General features: G+C 41.3%; 1 protein-coding gene across 2 annotated transcripts in view; it reads left to right on the top strand.

Annotated features, from left to right (window-relative positions):
- Window positions 1-21,253, top strand: part of ADAMTS17 (ADAM metallopeptidase with thrombospondin type 1 motif 17) — a 191,499-nt gene that overhangs the window by 82,240 nt on the left and 88,006 nt on the right. For both annotated transcript variants that reach the window (XM_054215400.1, XM_054215401.1), the window contains exons 9-10: window positions 11,369-11,509; window positions 12,827-12,977. In XM_054215400.1, the coding sequence (XP_054071375.1) occupies window positions 11,369-11,509; window positions 12,827-12,977 (292 nt within the window). The remainder of the gene's footprint in view (window positions 1-11,368; window positions 11,510-12,826; window positions 12,978-21,253) is intronic.

Raw genomic sequence — 21,253 nt, forward strand, 5'->3', positions numbered from 1 at the left:
GTGGAACAAGATTGGCTGCCTTTTGGCCAACAGTTGTGTTGGGGTATAAAATTCAGCAAAAAGAATTTACTAGACAAACGAAATAAATGGGCCTTCTTTGTTCTCACTGATCCCTTTCCACTTGCAAAATCCTCCCTACATCAGATGCTGGGCCTCTTTCCATTGCTAGATGCAACCCAGCAGGGTTTTGTCGTCTATGCCTTTACTTGAACCCCACTTTCCAAAAAAGAGGAGAATAATCCACAGTTTTCTCAGTTTTCTGCTTTTGTTCTTGTTTAGGTAAAACAAATCAAAGCAAAAGGAGTCTGATCATAGTGGTTTGTTCTCACATACTTGAAAATTTTCCTTCCTGCTGGGCTCTAATTAGCTCAGGGTGTTGAGCCTTAAAAATGAGTATTTTTTACTATACCTTCTTTCTTTGCTCCAAAGTCTGCTGAGACACTCATTTTGCATGCCAGATCTTATTCATATATGGGACAGTCAGACCTTTCAGAAATTCCTGACGTCCACGCTCTGGTATCTGACTCTTACCTGCCAGGAAGAGTCCAAAGGCTGCCTGTCTCTTCCACCTGCTGCCAGCTGGCCTCCCTTCCTACCACCCTGCTGTTTGCCGGCATCACTCTGGAGATAGCTAATACAGTGGCAGGTTTCTAATCTGGCATTTTAAATATTCATTTTAATTATACATGTTAAAACTAGACAGGATGAAGAAATGCGCCCTAGAAACAGTTCCCTTCTTAGTTCAGGTAGTCTTTTTACTTAGGAAAAGTATCTTTCCTTCAAAGGAAAAGCACAGCTTCCTTTTTTTCCTCTTGAAAACACAATCGCTAGTACCTTTCAATGGGTAAATTCTTTCCTGTCTGGCACTTCCTTTATCTCAAGGAAAGCTGCTTGCTATGTAACATGGGACAGATTTAGCCCCAGAGAGCAGAACTCTTCCCTAGTAGCCATCAGGAGCAACTATGGTTGATTTTTGATGAAAATGTAGATTGCCTGGGTTTAATAGCTTTAAAGTAATGTGGCAAACTGGGTTTTCCTACAGGAGCTGAACTATGGCAGACTGATCCATTGCTGTATTATAACTGCAACTAATACAGTTGGATCATGCATTTCCTGTGCAAAATTTTTTCTAGACAGCTTTTTTTTCTTTAATTCTTGCAAGCAAAAGAGAGCACACAGGTTTGTTACTGTCCACTACAGTCACCTGTCATTTTGGTGAATCATTGTAAGAGGGTCACATAGGATGGAGTTTTTCTTGCACTGAATCTGCAAGCCTGCAATGATTGGCAACAGAGACCAAGAAAGAAGAATAAAAGAAAAAGGCTGAAAAATATTTCCTTTTTGTGAATGAAGAGGACTTCTGCTGCTCTGGGAACCATAAAGTATGTATCCACTGGCTTGTCTGGGGACTTCAGAAGACTTGATGCTGGTAATATTATGTATATTACAGTTACTTCACGCCTCTTTGTCTTTTGATATTGGCTATCTCCTCATTCCCACCTCCAGGAATGGAGAATTCATCTCCCAGTGTGGAGAAGACAGTCAGCATTCCTGCCTCCTACAGTGCATTTCCCAGGCTGCCCCGCTTCCGTCAGCGCTCCGCAGTGGGTGGCTTCCTGATGGAGTAGAGTGTGGGACAATTGTGGTTACTTGTGTTGCACAGATTTGGCAAATATGCTCCGCTGTCTCCCCCTTCTCCTTGCATTTTCTTTTAAGGGTGTCTCGTGTTGTATCTCTTCATTCAGATTTGACCTTCAGTCATTAATGTAGTTGACTGGAGGCTTTCACTGGTTTCACAGGAGTTTTAGAAAAGCGGACTCAAGTGATCACTTGCAAGAGCTTCCCCTTAGGTTGCTAACACTTCGAGTGACAGACCCGTCAGCCGTTCTTACTGAGCTTTTGTCTTTCTTCCCTAGTGGGTGGGAAATCCCACCCAGCTATCCCAGGGTTTTGCCTTTTTTCCACCCTACAATTTATATTCCCTTTTCATCTTCTGAGGGAAATGCATGTCACATTTTCTGAGGTCTCGTTCTCACCCACTTCAGGCAGTGCTGAAAGCAAACAGCTCGTTACCCTTCAGCATGTTACTTCTGCGATGCACCAGGGTGCTTTCTGCATACAAGGAGCTACAGATGGAGCAATGGAGCACAGCAGCCTCTGCTCACCAGAAGAGAGAAATGAGCAGTCTTTCTTTGCCCACCACTGTTTCTTTCATGGTCACTCTGCCCCTTCTTCAACAATTCCCTGTTTTCTGCAACCAGACTGAAGCAAGTGAGAGAGCATTTTTTATGTCCAAGAAGTAGATTAAATCTTCTGGAGGGCAAGGAAACAGCTTAGTGCATATATTTTCCTGGGGTTGTTACCCTTTGGCCGTCAGATAACTTTATTTTTTCTTTAGGGTCACAGCTCAGCTCTGATCACAAGTAGCCAGTGTCTCTTCATTGATAGCTTGAGAGAAGTGATTCTCAGTAAAGAGTAACTGACACACATTTTATAGTGAGTGTTTTTTGATATACCTGTGTTGACCTCTTCAACAGGGGTCAGTCTGTTAAAGCAATCCATGACTCTTACTGATGATGTTGTGTCAGAAACCTGTTGCTTCTGTGGGTTGTTGGCATGTATCAAAGCCTGTGAAAAGGGTTTAGAAATGATGAGCATCTGGGTGGGTGTCTGCTGTGGAGACGGGGTAGTGCTCTAGGAATGTAAAGGCCAGGAATCTACATGCCGTGTGATGTTAAGGTCCATAGGGCCAAAAAAGAAAGGCTGGAATGGAAGCCATTGCAAGCTCTCATGAACGCAAAAGACAGTGAAATTGTTACTCTAAGCGTAAGTGCGCTGAGCTCCTGATCCTGTTGGGAGAGTGTGAGGGCAGAGAAGGGGCGTTTTTAGCCCTGGGCTGTCATTCCCATGTGATGTTGGGCAATGGTCATGTGATTGCATTCATTGTATGAGCCTTTCCCCTGTCTCCAGCACCTGCATAGGTTGAGGTAAGTCCCTTCTCCATCAGCACGATAAGACTGGACCACTATGGCCACTTTTGAGTCCTTATGCAGTAGGGGAGTGGGCTGTAACAGCCATTACATGCTCACCTCCGATGACTGGGAGTTGTACCTTATTTTGCATCTTTAAAAGTCTTCCTTCAGAGTGACAGGATTCTGAACAGGACAGGACCCCACCTGTGCTTAGAGAGTTGGTACTGAATGGTTCACACTACGCTGTGTAATCACAATCCTTTCTGATTCTGAATGCATGCTGCTGGAGCTACTCTGGTTGACAGCTCTCAGGTTTAGAGATTTGTGTTAGATTCTACATCGGACTTGGAAAGGAGTGAGCATTAAGATTAGAAAGAAGAAGGATGTTTTCTTGAGGTAATGCTAACTCTTCAATGTGGAGTTTTTGCCAACTTTATTTGTACGCATATTGATCAACTTTAGCTGTTTCTAGGACTTTGTGTTTGGTGGAGCACTCCTCTTTCTGCTAAATGGTACACCACCATCTGCATTCTCAGAATCTGGTGATTCTTACTAGAAACACTATGAAGCTTTTTCAGGAAAAGGTTGCGATGTTGGGCCCACATCCTACAAATTCGATGCAGTGGAGGCAGGCCCTTAGCACGGTAAGTGTTCAGTTGCATCGCAACTGGATTCCTGCACCTTACCAAAAGTCTTAGAATACATCAGGCAGTGCCTGCCCCGCTGTGAATCAGCCACTCTGCAAAAGAGGCAAGAATTCTCAGGAGAGAGTCACATGAGCAAATATCTGCTGGAAAACGTAGTCAGTAGTGTGAGCGTGTGATATTATAGCTGAGGAGGAGATCATAAGATGATTCACCCTGTTCTTCACGGCCCTGGTCTGACTTCCATCGAACCATATAAAAGGACTGCCATTGATGTCGGTGGGGTTTGGCCAGCTTTGTTGCAGGTGTCGAGGACCGCATGGGCAGCAAGCTTTTAGATTAAATGTTTGAGCGAGTAAAAGGTCACACTGCCTGTTCCTGCCATGTTAGTCTCTCATGTGTGCTATCTGTCCCTTGCAGCACAAGCTCATACTTGCTGCCTTCCAGATTCCATGGCAAAAGAACTAATTCTTTTTAAATGAAAACCATATCATAAAGGGCTGGATCTGTCATGCAGCTGAATAAACCACAGCTTTCCACCCTGTTATTCACTATAGGCGTTCGTGTGTTCTCACTCGCTGTTGTTGACTTCTTGGCTGCTTGATGAGTAGATAACCATATAAAATATCTGGTTACTTCATTATTGGAGAGTGACATAAACTTGGTTATGAAAACAAGAGTCCAGTAGTCATGGCTCCCTTTAAATGTTGTCTCTTCTGATAAAAAAAACCCAACAACCAATAGCTCAGCAGCCATCCTGTTCTAGATAACATTGTGTACACAATGACCATCTTTGATTACTTCAGATGTTTTAAGTACTGTCATCTCTCTCTCTTCATCACAACTTCCCAAAGTACCCCCTAATAGCTTCTGAAATAGTCGAGTTATATTTAAGTGACTGTGTTTACATGTTTAAAAAGCACAAGGTGAAAAAGCCTGTTTTCCATTAAGCCAACAGTCTTAGTGACCGTTGTTTTTGTAAGAAGGTTACGCAAGCTGTTTCATTGCCTCCTCCCCAGCTCAGCTCACCTCAGCATGTTTCCCCAGCATTTGTTAGTTTGCCCTCCATCCGAGCCTCACGTGGATTCCCTCCTGACCCCTCTGGCTGTCTCTGCCTCTCTTCGGTTGCTTTGCAGATGCAAACTTTCCTAGGTCACTCTCTTAAACTTACTGTCCTCATTTTGCACTGCAGTTCCTATTATAATTCCAGCTCTAACGAGCAACCCCATTTCAGTTCTGCCTCTCTTATGCCTGTATTCTCAACTGGTTGGAAACCTCATAACTTGCAAGATATCAGCATTTTATATTGAAATGTTAAACATGTTGAACCAGTTCAGAAGTAGGCATCTTTCCAGTGATGCAGCTTCAATTTCAAACGTTAATAAAAATTCCTAACATTGAACTCGATTTGGGACTGGACGGCTCACAGGCTTGATTATGTGATATACTGTCTCCCACTTCTAAGTTGCTGGTTCAAATCCAGCCCAAGTCAGTAGCTGCTGAGAACTGTTGACGTACATTCTCTGCTTAGTGACCTATATTGATTTGAGTTTAATGGCCGTGTTTAATGTTCTCAGCTGTCAGCCACACACCCTGTATAACCTCCTTCCATAGCAGCATCTTCCTTTGTGGTTGAGATTGGATGGACTATAGAGACGGGACTCCCTTCTCAACCATTCATGGAGACCCAATAGGAAGTGGGAAGAATTTTGTCCTTCAGTTATGTCCTTCATATAGATAAACAGAAGGCATTTGTGCCCACAGTGTGTCTTAATAGCAGCTTTCCTGGAGCACTGTCATCCTGCCCACACTGAAATGCCAGAGCAGATAAACTAACAGCTCCAGCTCCCCTTCTCCCTTCCCTCTTGCACTATGCGAGGATGTTGTCCGGTCAGCCCTCCCTTTGCGTTTATATTTCTCCAGTGGGGTTTAGAAAGAAATTAATTGTGGCTCTGCAGTTAATGCACTTAATGCCAGATTACCTCTGGGTGAGTCGTGGCAAGCTGGGTCACAGGGAATGACTTCTCCCATGTGCTCTTTTGAGAAGGTCACTAGTGACCTACCTTGCTGTGACATGTAGTTCCTGGTACTGCACATACTCTCAACAGTTCACTGTTGCCTTGTAGAAACAGAGCCTTTTAGAAAACATCTGCAGGCTAGGAGCCTCCTGTTATAAACACAGGTAGAGAAAACATGCTTCCCAGCAAAAAAAGATCAGCTAAGAATGTAAATACTTTAGTGGCCCCACTGAGCTTTTCACTTAGAGCGAGAGATCACTGCCTTCTGCTGTCCCTCTCTGTATTTGGGACATTGCTGTAGCAGGCCCTTTGCTCAAATCTTTGAGTCCATGCTGGTCTGCAGGGCAAGTGGCCCCAGGGAGCATTTTTTAACGTCTTGCCAAGCTTACACGTTGCAGGAGTTTGTGAGTTGGTTCTTCAGGAAAAGAAAGACTCTCCTTTGGATTTCTCTGTCTGTAGAAGTGAGAGACAAACCACTGTCCTCATTTCTTTCTCGGTAGCTGGACAGCCTCGCTGCTCTTTGGAGAAATGGTGACTTTGAGGTTAGTGCCAATTGTGCAGAGAGCAATCGATTGTGTGCTGTGCAGAAGTTTAATAAGCAGCTGGGGTGACAGCCAGGTCGTCTTGGGTAGGCTTGCTAGTCCTAAGTGTCACTCCTTTCTAAAGTGAACTGGCGTTTGACTCATCCTCAATTACTTGCAGACAAATGGAATGGTTTGGCTCTCATGGGAGGCTATGGAGAAGCTCTTATTAACAGCCAGCTGAAGTACTTATTTGAAACAGAGGGATTGTAGAAGCTCACGGTGTTTCCACTTCTGGGTGTGGTTTTTTTGTGCTTCCCTTCTGCATAATTTTTTCTTTCATTTGCCACCCTCTTTCTGCCCTTTTCCGAGGAAAAGCCCTTCTTTTACTGTTGATAGTATTTTCTATCAAACTTGCCTTTTGCCCCTACTTCATCATCTCTCCCCACCAGAGGGGGAGTGCACAATAATAATCCTGGGGATTTCTCAAGTAGTCTGTTACCAGCCACCATTACAGCTGTTGAAAAAATTTAAAACATCTCCTAAATCAGTTTCCCCCAGCCCTTGGCGTTATCCTTAAACTCAGATTCGGGGCTTTTAATAGGAAACCTATTGAGAGTCATAGTGGTTCTGATGGAGATTTGTATACATGACCTTAAGAACTTGGAGGTGCAACGCACAGTGCATTGAAGGCAGTAGGAGGCTTTCCACAGGCTTTGGTGCGCTTTGGCTCAGGCTTTTAAAGAATAACAGGAAACATTGGAAAAGGCACCAAGGGTAAACAGAGCAGTTTAGTTACATTAACTGTCTAGAGGAGAAGCTCCACTAATGACTGAAACAAACAAAGCAAGTGCATTTATTTAGCATTGCTGTGAGAAAACAAATGGCTGTTAATTGTATTTAGCTAAAAAGGGTTACACAAGAAATTGGCCTGCTCAGGCCCAGAGTGTAATTCTGGCATCCTGACGCAGTTCTAATTGCTGCATAGACTCCGACAGAGAATAGCGTCCTGGAAAGGAGCACAGACTTCAGAAAGGCCAGGGCACTGAGAGACTGCATGCTATTTTTTATTGATAGCAATCCTACTTTAAAGTCTTGTTCTACAAAAGAAACAGCATCAAAGATATCTGTTGTTGCTGCCTCCCTGCGATTCCTGATAAAATTTGCCTTGCTGTGATTATGTTAACGGTCAGAACTCAAACTGGTCAGTCAGCTTGTTTCTGGACTCACATATGATGAGCAACAATAAATATGCTGCAGGACTCCTTCGGTGACGCCCTAGTGTCTTTGACTGATAACTAATGCATTATTTATATTAGAAAAGAAGCTGGAGTGTGAAACCAGAGTCCCGTTGTGCTTACTCTGAATAAACATAGAATGAAAGGAGTTTAAGGGCTGACAGTCTAAGGTGTTCTTGCTTGCCTTTGTGGAATCTCATTGTCTTCAGGAGGAGAATGTGATGAACCGAAGGCTGAAATCTGCCCTGTGCTTAGAATGGAGATAGTGACTGTGGTAGTAACAGCACAAAGTGAAATCAAGTCCTGCTCATCTGTAATGGCTCTGCTGGCTTTTGTGGTGTAAAAGATAACATGCAGCACGTGTTCACTGCTGCTGATAAAATGGATAGTCATGACTCGGTGAGCACTGAGGACAGTGGGTTTGCAGGGTAATGTAGTGCCATTTTGACATTGGTGCTTCTAATCTAAGAGCCATTCTTATCGGCTCTTTTTTCAAGATCTGTTCATGTAAGAATAGAACTCCTTCCCATGGCAGAATATTTCAAGAGACTGATTATCTGCTTCTAATTCCATGTGAACTTCTGAATAGCAGGTAAGATTAGATGATCACAAAGAAAATGCAAAGTACTGAATCAGCGCTTGCACTGCTGTTTAGTACAAACACATAATGCTCTGTCTGATTTATTTCTGTTAAAAGGAAGGGGACTATTCATTAGTGAAAAGAATCAGCGTGGCATTACGTTTACTATGTGTTTAGGAAAAACTGATCCCTTTGATGTAGCCGGAGACCCTTGAACTTCAGAAAAGAATGTGTTAGCATGCTAGGGTATGCCTTAGTCCTGCAGGTCATTTAATCCTTTCCTCAAGTGAGTCATTGTGAGGTAAAGTAGATGCTGGGAAAAGTCCTGTACTGCCAATTAAAACAGGCTCCAAAGGTGTTGCTGGTTTCATTCTACCAGAAACTCATCACAGAGAGGCCCGTAGAGGTTGCTTATGTACCTTGAGGCCAGATCCCAGGCTAATATAAACTGGCACCATTCTTTTGACTTAGCAGAGCTTCTTTGCTTTATACCAATAGCTCAGGCTCAATTCCTTTATGCTTATGACTTTTTAAAGTATTTCTGTTAAGAAATCAGGAATGATTCAGAAAGGTGTTGGTTTCCACACATGTAAGAATTGGACGAATTTCAGAAGAAGCCTGTAAATAACTCTGAGATATGAATTCTGACTCAGTCTTTATAGAGAATACATTCTATCTGCCTCAAACGCCCCTGCAAAATCAAAGCTGAGTAATGAAAGTTAGCCTCAGCATTTCTCCTAGGCAGACATCTTTCATGAGGTCAGGTTTAAAATAAAGTTAAGGACAGGAATGTACTAATTGGTAACCGTTCCCCTTGGTGTTTGCCGACAAAAAAATCCCACTTTCAAGAAATTTAAAGAATAAATGAAGTAAATCAGAAAGCTAATATTTCTTAATTAACAACTCTGGACCAAACACTTGTCTTCTGTGGAAGAGATAAAATCAGGGAGCCTAAAACACTTGGAAAGTCAAGAAGATGGTTTGTTTTCACCCTTTTCAAGTGGAACAGCTGAGGTGCCGACCAGGAGGCCGTTTAGGAAGGTGCCGGAATGGGGGGGCTGCCAAGTCCTGTCCCACAGAAGCCCTGACAGAGTGGAAACCCGAAGGACTCAACTTTGAGCCTGAGCACTGTGGCAGTCACAAGGGAGGCAAGCTGGAGGAAACTGGGGAACCCTGCCTTGTTTCCATTAGGGAAGTTAACGCGCTAGCTGCATGCCCACAAGCCTTCTAAACTGGCATTTTTGGGCAAACTTTCCTCTGGAAGATTTCCAGCAAGCTCACATACTTTGGCTTCGTGGCACTTAGCCCTTCCTTTCCTGACTTTTAGGAATATGAACTTTAGATGGGCTTATTTGCATTGGAGGAATACTGCTGGAACTTTCTTCCTAGCATGTGAAGTTTTCTCTGTGTGTAGAAACAACATGGGTAAAATATTTGGAGTGAAATCCAGGCTCCATTGAAGTCAGTGGCAAAACTCCCATTCACTTCAGTGGAGCAGGAATTTCACTCTTTACTGTTTTGAAGTTAGAGTTACTAATAGACTGTTAAATTATTCCTGCGTGCATCAAACAAAATGTGCCTGATTTTAATGTTTGTGCTGTGTTCAAAACCCACAAATGTTTAAAAACAAGAATAACTAGGAACTTCTGAGTCTAAAAATTATGTTAAATGTAGTTTTGCTAGAAATAATAATGTCCCTGGAGATAAACCTAAAATAATAGACTCCACCGTATAATCTTCACTTTAAGCTAAAAATAGCATAGATGGTGGTTTAATCTAAGCCATAATTATCAAACTGCTGAAGTCGGTTTTGGTTCATTGCAACTAGAAATGTATGTCGTGTTTAGGCTTTGAACAGTTGAGTCCCAAAACTGGAGAGAAGCAAAGCCAAGAGCATAGTCAGAAAGCAAACAGGAGCCTCTGGTTTGTAGAGAAATAGCATGGATTAAAGAGTGTGACACCATATTTAAAAGGACTGCTCCTGGCTTGCTCCGTCCAGCCAGCTGGAGACCTAGTGAGTTCCTACTAATGTGTGTTTTCAGCCCCTAATTGGTGACTGTGATTTTGCTGGAGAGTGACACTGGCCATATGAGGCATCTTTTGTCTGAAAGCCATTTTCCATTTCACAGTGGAATGGAAGGAAGAAAGTTAATGTGTCAAAATGTTATTATTCTGTATGATTAAAAAATTATTTTAATGATCATTTCAAAGTAGGAGGGGAAACCCTTAACTCACTTTTGCTGCCAGGCAGCATGGTGCAAAGGGCTGAGCGTAGGACTGCCGGTCAGGACTTCTGACATTTCACTGATGTAGCAGGTGAACTTGGTCACATCAGCTATCCCGTCTTTGCCACCATGAAGGCTCTTCACAAAGGCTTAACCTCCAGCAGAGGAGTATCACCTTCCTATAGTGGCAACAGAGATTTATTCTGAACAGTGATTTACTGTAGCAGCCCAGCGGTAGAGATTCCACTAATGATAGAAGGGTCCTGAGTGGAAGCTGGATGGAGGTTAAAGTAATACTTCTCTATTTCTGAATACTTTTTGAAATCCTCACTGAATGTGTTTGAATTCTTCCATGTATGTTTATACTATACAATCTGCTGTTTGTTTAGATGGTTTGTTTTGCTGAGTAGGTCACATTCTGTTCTGGCTGAGACTGGCATGGGACAGTCTTGGTGCTTGTTTGGACAGTGCGTGCAGAAATGAAGGCTTGATTGTGCCGCAGGCTCCTCTCTGAGCATTGCTGTTACAGAGTCATAGACTCATGTAGGTTGGAAGGGCCACTGAAGGTCATCTGGTCCAACCCACCACTCAAAGATGGATCAGCTTCAAAGTTACATGAGACAGAGATTGTACAATACCACAAATCTAGAGAAATGTTTTTCCTAACGGTAGAGATATTCCAAATTCACACTGACACAACAAGCAAAATTCGCCCATCTCTAGTATTAATTTGTTGACCATTCTCTTAGTGTGATTATAGGGACCATATCCACTAGATTTGGGAAAGCAGTCAAAAATTTTCAATAAATACTAGCTTTGATATTCTCGCAGGTATCCTTCAGCTGTGCTACATCTTGTCTCCAAGTTCACTTCTCATGAACCCTCAAATAGTTACATTTCCTGTCAGGAAAGTCCGTAAACATTTAAAAGTTTAAAACACACAAATACTAGAACCTTTGTGAAATTAAGGAAAAGGATAAATTAAAGGAACCTGTAGTTTATTCCTGAAGCAGGTGCCCAGAGCAGTAGGTGAATGATTCTGTGTTATATGTGCAACCTGTTTTAGACTTGTTAATTGCTAAGACTGTCGTTACTATGTCCAATTGGAAATGAGAAACCCACATCGTAACTTGATAGATTTTTTTGTCTTGTTTTGTTTTAATCAAACAGCATGGGAATGAGCCATGATGATGATCATCAGCCCTGCGCAGGGAGGTCTCATATTATGTCTGGAGAATGGGTGAAGGGCAGGAACCCAAGTGACCTTTCCTGGTCTTCATGCAGCCGCGATGACCTTGAAAACTTCCTAAAGTAAGGATTGTGCTGATTAACAAAAATCCTATCAGGCAAGAATCCAATGCGTTATTTGAAAGTGAAAGTCTAAACAATTTTCCGTAAAAAGAAAAAAAAAAAGAAAAGTGTGTGCATGTGTCATTAGGGTGTGCAAGTTTGAATCTGTCTCCATTACGGTAGCCCCTTTGAAACTGAGGTTTGCAGAGAGGTATAAGAATTATATGCAGTTGTCAATGTACTAATAGTTTCTTAAAAACAATCCCGGATCACTTTCATTTTACAAAAAATGCCCTTCATATTTGCACTGACAAAAATCTGTGGTTAGGTGGCCTGAAAAAATCTCTGCTGCCAGCTTTGTGCTGTGGCTTTTACTGTCATTCTTGTTATTAAATAACTTTTCTTTTATGGAAACTTTACTTTGCCTGGAGGTAATTCTCATTCCTCAGTGAGCGTTGGTCTTAAACAGTTCACTACAAATTTCTTTCCCAATGCATCCATATTTCAGTTCATCATATTCAACAGCTGAGGAAGGATTTCTATCCTGCTGCTTGTTAACTCTCATGTACTATAGCAAGCACTAGAATTGTCTGAACTCTGTAACTGTGATCTTAAACCTACAGTGCAGCTCTCTGACAAACAGCGTCTGGCACAGTGGCCGGTGCTTTTGTTGTTAGGAATGGGTTCACCGTGGAAAATTTCCCACTCTGGGGATTAGAGGTGGGAGAGAAAGGAAAATAATAAAAGAAACTGGGGTATCTGCTGTTACTGTAAAGGCATGAAGTTGAAAAAGAAATTGCGTCTGAGCTCACTCTGGTCCCTTATAGAGGGGAGATGACAAAGTGATATTCCAGTTTGTAGAAGGTTGTTGTGAAGGCAAAGGGAAAAATCTTTCCTTCATGTCTGTGACGGATAACAAAAGAAGTCAAGTGGTTAAAATTCAGCTAGGGGGATTCAGGTGAGCCATGATAGAAGACTTTCTAGTAGTCATTGTAAGGCTTATGAAGCTTTGGACGAGATATTCTGAGGGCAGAATTGAGACTCCATCAGATTTTTAGCAGTAATTTAGGCGAATGTTTAACCCAGAATGATGCGAACATAGCTGGTTCTGCCTTGAGGCCTGGGGCCAGTGGTGAGTTCCCAAGGGCATTCCTATCCATAGTTTTCAATGATTTAGAAGGCTTCCAGACATATACTGTGAAAAGTCACCACCATTTCAGGTGAGGTCGTCAGATTCCCTGTTAAAGAGAGGACGACAGCTTCTCTGCAGCAGTGATCTAACACTCCAGTTCAAAGGTGCTTTCCCGTAAAGGCGTATTTAATTCTTACACTCCACAGGTCCAAGGTCAGCACCTGCTTGCTGGTAACAGACCCCCGAAGCCAGTACGCAGTGCGGCTCCCTCACAAGCTGCCTGGAATGCACTACAGCGCTGATGAACAGTGCCAGATACTTTTTGGGACCAATGCTACATTCTGTAAGAATATGGAGGTAAGAACTCGTGGGGTGTACCTGGAAACAAGGTGGGAAGTGGAAATAAAGCTGTCAAGTACTGGGGAAGAAAAGGACTCTGTACTTTCCTCAGAACTATTTAATGGGATTTTCAGTGTGTTCGCTACTACTGGTACAAAATCAGTAGTCAAACTCCCATTGACTTTCACGTCAACAGCACATTCTTACGCAGTCCTCCTTCCTTCCCCGCACTGGTTTTATTAATCTCCTAGAGCAGACCCAGGAAAACTTTTGTTTGTACTTGGTCTTAATTTACAGACAGTTCCCTTTTGACTCTGTTTTGCTGAAGTACTCGGTAGAGATTGTTTTGCTGGCAGTTCAGCTGAGGTCAAAAGTCTCTTCTCACAAGAGTTCTTGCCTACTTCCACAGAGTCAGCTTAGATGACTGGATCTTTCAGTAGCCCTCACCTTCAGACCGCTACAGTGTTCTTAGGAGCTGACTGTAACTCTGTGCCAAGGAATTATTAATGACTGCTTGTTTGATTAGGCCGTTTAGAGATTTGTGCAGAATTAGGCCCCCTCCTGTGTGTTTTCTAAGCAGCATGATGTTTAGTCAGGATGTGGGTGCAACATGGCTTATATCACATGGTTGGTTGGCAAAATGCAAACACTGATTTTTGGTGTCTCTAAAAGTAGGCCGTATTTGAGATGAGGCTGTCTGACGTGTCCTCTGGAATTTAGGTAGCTAAACTTTTCCTAAGGTCTTGTATATAATTAGATGTCTTCATTCTGACCAGAGCTTTTCTGCATCGCACTTTAGATAGGGACTGGAGAAATATTTACTTCCAGCGTGGCCTCGGAGGTATTCAGGAGAAAGTAATGAAGCACTGTGTCCTGTCACCAGCACCAGCTGGCAGCATTCTGTCCTGTATAGACGAGCATGAAGCAGGCAGGTTTCTTGCTGTCATTAACTAACCATTTGTATGTTTTAGATGCCTCTTATTCCCATTTAGAACAGTCTTGGGATCTTAAATCAGTGTTAACAAAGAAAATAATACTTAGTGATAACTGAGGTCTCTAAGTGCCAAATTACTAAAACTCTTGAACACATGCAAGTCCTGGAAACATGCTCTTAATTTAACATTTGCTGTTTTATTTATTTTGGATTTGGAAACTAGCTAATATAAATCAATAAGAAAAGAATCTGGGTAGGTTGTATTTTCCAGCTCCGTCAAGAAAATGCAGACCACCAGGACTACTGTACTGGAAGCAAAGTGTTAGAATATAGGTCCGTAAAGAAAACCCCACATCTACCCGGGATGATTCAAGTTCTTCCACTTGTGTGGGTGTCACCCAGTCTGACTGGTGTTGGAATAGCTATTTGCTATTTCCCCTGTTGCAATAAAAAACGTTCTGTTTCTGGATGGTCCAGTGTCTAATGAGAATGTCAGCCTATTGGTAGGTGGTCAGCATTTCTCATGCGGAAAGTGCATGTCCAGTCTGGAATTGCTTCAGGGACAAGTTGCTTGCCAGAATAACAAGCCAAGAAGCCCTGTCCTTCTCTGTAAGATACAGACAGCAGGTGGTTGTGGCTCCCAAGATTTGTCACCGGTCTTATTATTTGACATCTTTACAACACAATGAAAACTGTCCTCTTTCCCTTCTTCGTTCCTTTAGCGTATCCCAAAGAAAAGCATATTTCGTAAGGACTTTAGTACTTTCTAATGAAAAGCCTTGTAGAACTTCAGCAGATTAAAAGCAGTTTGCAATCATTTATTTAGAAATATTTGTCTGTTACAGACATCCGTTAAGAGTTAGTATTCACACTGTGAAGCTTTGGATCAATTGTGTCACATGCCATTAATTTAAGTAAATATTTGCATCCTGCTACGCTACTCCGAATTGGTGTTTGAAGGCTATGGAAAGAAATTCTTTACAGGAAATGATCAGCTTTAATTTTTAAACCTTCAAAGTTTTTGTTCTTTTCACCTTTGCGTTTCTCATGCTTCATCTGCAGAATACTTGTATCCTAAGTCTCAAAGCTGTCTACAAAAATATGAACCAAAAAAAATTGGCACTAGTCATTGGCATTAGCTGTAGAAATTATTGGCAAATATAGCCGTCTCCTCTTTTAGCCAATGGTAATGTGGTATTTTTAATTCAATAAAGTATTAAAAAAATCCAAATGTAAAAGTAATAAACATTTGACAGTAAATATTTGTTACGAAAAGGAAATAAACTTCAGGAAATGAGCCTGCTCAATCTTTTTATGATTACGTATGTCTACTGTCTATTTTCTTATTTAATAAAAGAGTTACATTATAACATTTCATTGGAGATAGTTGAGCTACATAGTTATGTCAGGCAAACTAGAGGACCTATATTCAAAAATGCCACATAATCTGATTGTAGAGTGAATTTCAGAGATTAGATGAATCCAAAATTTCGACATTTTTGAGAAACTGCAGAGACTTTCTGTGCAGTAAACCCTTTCCCTTAAAGGCATCAAGGCTCAAATTATAAAAGGAATGTAATCTGCTTTGCCGTCAGAGAGAGTCAGGTGCCTAAATGCTTGGCAGTGTTTGTCCCTCAGACACTGGTCTAACCAGATAGTTAATCTGTGGATATTCAACCTTATCCAGACCTTTCAGGTTGAATCTCCGAAATTATTCTTCCATGTTTGTTTTTAATGATAACTCAGATGCCCTAGTACAAAATAGTAGCCCTCAGAATGATAAGTTTGCCAAACCAGCTATCCTGCAGCTATTGTGCTCTGAATTTGCAGAACAAAAATGAAAACATATGAGGTAGCCTCAGCTTTACATAGACTATACTTCTTGACATTCCTTTTTAACTTGCTCGGACACTGCACCTATGTTTTAATGTACTGAAATTTTAAAAAATGAACTAATTAACAGCATAAGTATACAATAATCACCTTAGTCATAGCCTATTGTTGGTAATCTATGATCTCCAAGATGTATCATTTAGGATCTGGTTCTGTAACATCCGTGATAGGTAAGATTTACTGGTGCGTGCCACCTGTTTGAGGAGCTGTGGAATCAGGCTTTTGGACTGGATGCTTGTTAGGCAGGGAATAATCAATTTCTATTTGTTTGAAAAGCACCGTTTCTATTATGATACTGTATGTGTAATAAATGGCAAGATTACCTGCCAGCCCCTTGAGGGAATGCAAGTCCATTTTGGTGTGTGCCCTGCTCGTAGTTTACTGGCTTGAGATACATCAAGGTGGCTGGGTTTGGATTAACTTTAAGCTGAGTATTAGATGGGTGAGCCCTTCCTCATCATCAGGAAAGTACATGTTTTCATGGCTCTGTGGAAGAATTAGTTTTGATCCAAGGAACTGAATAAGAAAATAGAAGTTGGGCAGTTCTCAAGTGAGATGATTTCATATGTGCTAATGAGTATCTCAAGACCCTTCAGTAGTTCCCCCTTCATATCTAAGTTACATAGTTTTCTGCAGTAATATGTCAAGGGATCAAAAGTGCTTTCACATGGTGCTTTCTGTTAATCTTTTCCATTGCAAGTGTTGGCATTGTCTGATCAATGAGAAGCTTATCTAGCAGGACATACAAATGTGCTTCTACCATACCAGCCGTGCTGCCTGTTCTTACGTGGGACATGGTACAGTCATGCCCCTTGCAGGGCTAGAAGAGCTTTTGGCCCACCTAAGAGTTTGCGCCGTGATCTTTATTTTGAGGGAGATAAGTTACTTTTGGTAGAAATTAAATAGGTGTCGGTATCATGCACAAACTCAGAACAAAATCATGGTATGGGTTGCGGAAAAAACTGAACAGCAATGCACATTAGACACTGCATAGTGCATTATCAGCGTGCCCCAAACACAGAGATCTTTTGGGATTCTGGTTGCAAAGTGCTGACGTGAGTCCAGGGCTAACATGGTAGGTTGTGCAAATTACTGGAAATTGAACCTGTCTGACCTCTGTTCTTCGATCCACACTGCTCTATGAATCAAGTCTTGTGAATTCATTTGACCCCTACATGAGAGGAAGCAAAAAGCTTCAACCCCACTCAAGCGATGAAGACTTCTGCAGAGAGCAGACTTTAACTCTTTGCTGTCCCCTTTATTTAGGAGTGCTGTCAGTGAGAGGAAAAGCACACAGATGGTTTATGCTGAATCTCTCACAGAGCAGAGATGGTGCTTCTCCACGAGAAATGCCTAAAAACACGTTATTCATAATCTCACATGAAAATATACTGTGTGTTTAATCAGAGCACTGGGTTTATTTTTCAGACTGGCATGCCTACTAACAGAGGCTTTTGCACTGCAATTATATTTATGGAAAAAAATGTGATTTCTATCTCTTGTATCCAGTGTTTGGCTTTTTGTTTTATATGCCTTTTGGCTTATTTATTATTAACACATTTTTGCGGGTTTTTACATAACCATTATCTTTCAGTCTTGTTTTGAGTCAAAACTGTGCTTAGGCTAAAATGGCATGTGGAAAGAGATTAGCGTTGCTACACAGAGATTTTTTTCTGAAAAAGGGACACTGTCAACTGGGATGTAACTGGGAATGTGAATTTTGACATGACACTGTTTTTAGAAAAATTAAAACAGCTAGAATTGGCTCTACTGTTTATTCTTAAGTTCAAGTTGTTTTTTAACAAATACATTTATCTCCCAGTATCTACGAGCCACGGAGCAGCAGCACAGAACAAGGGAGAAAAGTTGATTGTAAGCCAAAGGAGACTGACTGTATTTCTGGGCTAAAATAGAAAAGGAGAGGAACCAAAAAACAAAATAAAGGAAGAGCAACAATTGTAGTAATCAAATGGATTTTACATATCCCTTCAGTTTTCATGTTTGATGGTATGGTCGTGAATATAATTAAGCAATTGTGGGTCTCTCTGTGGTCTTGATCTTGCAAAGAGACTGGTGGAGTGGACTCTTGGACTCCATGCATGGGAATCAATGGGCCTCTGTCTGTTTTTCCTTTGCAGAGTCATTGGCAAGATCCAGACAATGATAGTAAGCCCTATTATTTAGTAATGTATAGAATATTTACAAGAACATGGTAATTAGGTTGGGAGCTGATTTATCCTGAAAATAATAGGTTGCATTGTCATTTTCTGTACAACCAAGGACTTTGTCTACATAATTTTCCATTACACACTCTAGCTTCTGTGTAAATATAATAATAATAAATCTGGAAAAGGATGGGTTTGGTTTTCTTGACTCTTGCAGGACAGAAGCCTGGCAATTCTAAAAGAAAATGAGAAGATTTTCTTTTTTAGAAGTAAAGGTAACAATTTACTTAATTGCCATACTAGATTTTATAGCTTTCCTAATGTAGGTTGTTAAAATTCAGACTATTTTCACGTTGCCTGTTTCACATGAAACTGAAGTGTCCTATTTCACTGCTGCTGTATGTTGCAAAAAGACCTTTTTCTCTTTATTTTCAGTGGAAATACTTTTTGTTTAAGAGAGAGAAAGAAAGAGAGAGAAGCAGAGTTCCTGCCTGGGCAGCACAGCCCAGTTTACAATTATTGGAATGCTTCAGAAATTTTTGTACGTGTTTCAGTTTGGAAGATGGTCAAAACACATTCTGGTGCAGTGGTTTAAAGAAAAATAAAAAGAGAGAGGGGAACCAGAATAAAATTATAAAAATACAATGTGGAAATTTAAGAATATAAAAATAATAAACTCTTAAAAATAATAGAGAGTGCCTCTTAAGAATCAAGCACTTGAACTTGGAAATCCTACATTTCTTATTGAGACACAAGGGGAGGGAGAAAGAATTAGTGTAGCCTTGTGATGTGGCATCTACAGCTGAAGTCTGAACTTAACAAAATTAGCCAAAATGCGATTGAGTATCAGCCTGAAAATAGTGTATAACAAGCTTGAAGGGCATTCAGACCTCTCCCATTGGCCTTCTGGGAACTTCCCATCTGCAAAACACTTCAAGAGAAAACTCCCATAATCTTCACAACCACATCTGAACAGTGTGTGTACGTATCTATATTTATTTTACTGTCCCTTCCTTCTCTTTTCCCACAGCCAAGAAACACAATCTGTGATTTCATTCTTTAAATTTCCATTTTTTTTTTAATGGACAGCACTGCCTGTTGTTTAAAAGATCAATACTTTCCTTATTCTGCAATCAGGTGTTACGGCTCAAGGAGTTCACTGGAAGTTACTGAGTGAACGTTACTCTCACTGAAGACAATACGAGATCGATGTTGCAAAGTGCAAGGTCAGAATTTCAGGCTCTAAGTTGGAAACACGATATTAGGTGGAAGTGATCAGGTTGATTATGAAACTTGCCTGAAGCTCTTGCCCTTCCTTCATCATGGTCAGATATTTTCTCCTCAGCTAGATGATAGCATAATACTGTGAACTCATAAGCCTTTTCTTGGTGGGCGTACCTGTAGTGTGAACCTCAGAGCAGCACTTAACACACGGCGTGTGCAATACCATGCTAATATAGCTGCTCTGGTTGTGACATAGTTGATTAGCTGCAGCTCTTTTAAGCATACTGTGGGAGAAATCAGTAATAAGTCAAAGTACAAAATTTCTAACGTCTAATTCAAAGGAGTGACTCTGTTCAAGTGCCTTGTACCACATGTCTCTACTTCTTCCAGGTTTGACCATGTCAAGATAATTCCGTGATTTCTTCAACTGATGTAACATGTACAGTGGAATTCTCTCATTTAAGATGCTGAAAACTGGGCTCAGCAAAACTGATGAGCACATACAGCAAGAAAGAATTCTGTGTTGGTAGGAAGGTGGATAAAGCCTGGCTTTTTCTACTTGAATTTCTGTGTCTATGAATCATAGACCCACAGGAGCTAGTTTCGTAAATGCCCTAAAGGCACTGAAAAGATTAGCATAGGCTCCTTTGCCGCAAAATTACTTTGTGGTCTCATTAATACTATCTTTCCAATCTCTTTCTTTTGACTATTACTTTAATTCCAGGTATATAAAAAAAAATTAAATAGAACTGGTGCTTTGCAAAGAAATATTTCAGACAGTGGAGAAGGCATTTGTTTGCCTTGAGAGCACCGGAAATTGCTAAAACCAGAGACAGTGATTTTGTGTTTCATTTTTTGCTTCCCAATGTACAGTTGAAAAAAGTATTTCTACTCACTTGTGCCTTTTCTGGCAGTATGGGAGTCTGCCACTGCTCTTCTGGCAGGATCCATTCTGGTTTATTGAGCTTCTTGTGACCAGCTTCATTACTAGCCCTTCATATTTGCATTTCTGTGCAGTGTCCCTGCCATTGCTGCTTTTGTCAGTTTTTCTTTCATCCCGACGCATGCTCAGGATCTTCAATCATGGCCTAAACTTTCAAATGAAATAATGGGTTTGAAGGTGTCCATTTTTTAGCATCTGATTTTGAGTCTCAGGGAAGCTGCGTGATTTTCCAGAAGCCCTGAGCTTCTACCAGCTTTGAAAGGTTGCTCTCCTTGAAGTGTTTCCAGTCAGGCATCTCAGTCCACTCTTCACTTCTCAAAATACTGGTTTCTTGTATCTGCCCCAGATTGGAACAATTTCCAGATACTACGTTGCACATTTCTGGTATAAAATTAATTAATTCCAATTTAACTTCCTCACAGGAAAGGGGTGAAGAGCTTGCAGTCGGCCAAACCCTTCTCAAAAGAAGAATTTTTATGTTTCTCTGTCTCTTACCATCTATCCTGCAGAGCCATTCATAGAGCCCTAGGAGCAGTTTTACTCTGAGAGATGATGGCACACTTGGCAAAAGATCCCTGCTGCATCCTCTCTAGAGAGGTCAGGGCTCATCTTCCTGTCTCTAAGTGTGTTGTGGGCAGCTCTTGAATAGCCTGGTTTCCCTTTTGCTAACATTGTCAAAACATGAGCGCTCTGGATTTTGCCAGTCCTTCGGCTTTCGTCTGCTGTTAGAAAGGCTATTTGACTGAAGATTATAACCAGTTAATTTATTTCAGACCGTAGACATACAGATGTGTCTGTGGTGAGCCATGTGTCATGGTAAGTTAGTGTTCTGGAAGCTGACAGAGATTTTGCCTTTCTCCCTGAAAGACAAAGGGGAAACATTCTTATGTTTTAACTGTAGATCACAAAAGCTCTTGGCGTCACTCCATATATAAAAGGGTACATTTCCTATGGGATCCTTGTGTTGGTAGTTGGAGTGGTGCAAATCAAGCCATCTTGCTCAGAGAACCAAACCCAGCGTGACACACTTCATGTTTGTTAGGTTCAGTTTGTTTTGTTTTCTCTGATACAGAACATTAACAAATCTCGGAAATGACTATGTTGAATTTTTTGTACTGTTCTCCAAGGAAAAGAG

The sequence above is a fragment of the Rissa tridactyla genome, chromosome 9, assembly GCF_028500815.1.
Source record: "Rissa tridactyla isolate bRisTri1 chromosome 9, bRisTri1.patW.cur.20221130, whole genome shotgun sequence".
Classification (NCBI taxonomy): Eukaryota; Metazoa; Chordata; class Aves; order Charadriiformes; family Laridae; genus Rissa; species Rissa tridactyla.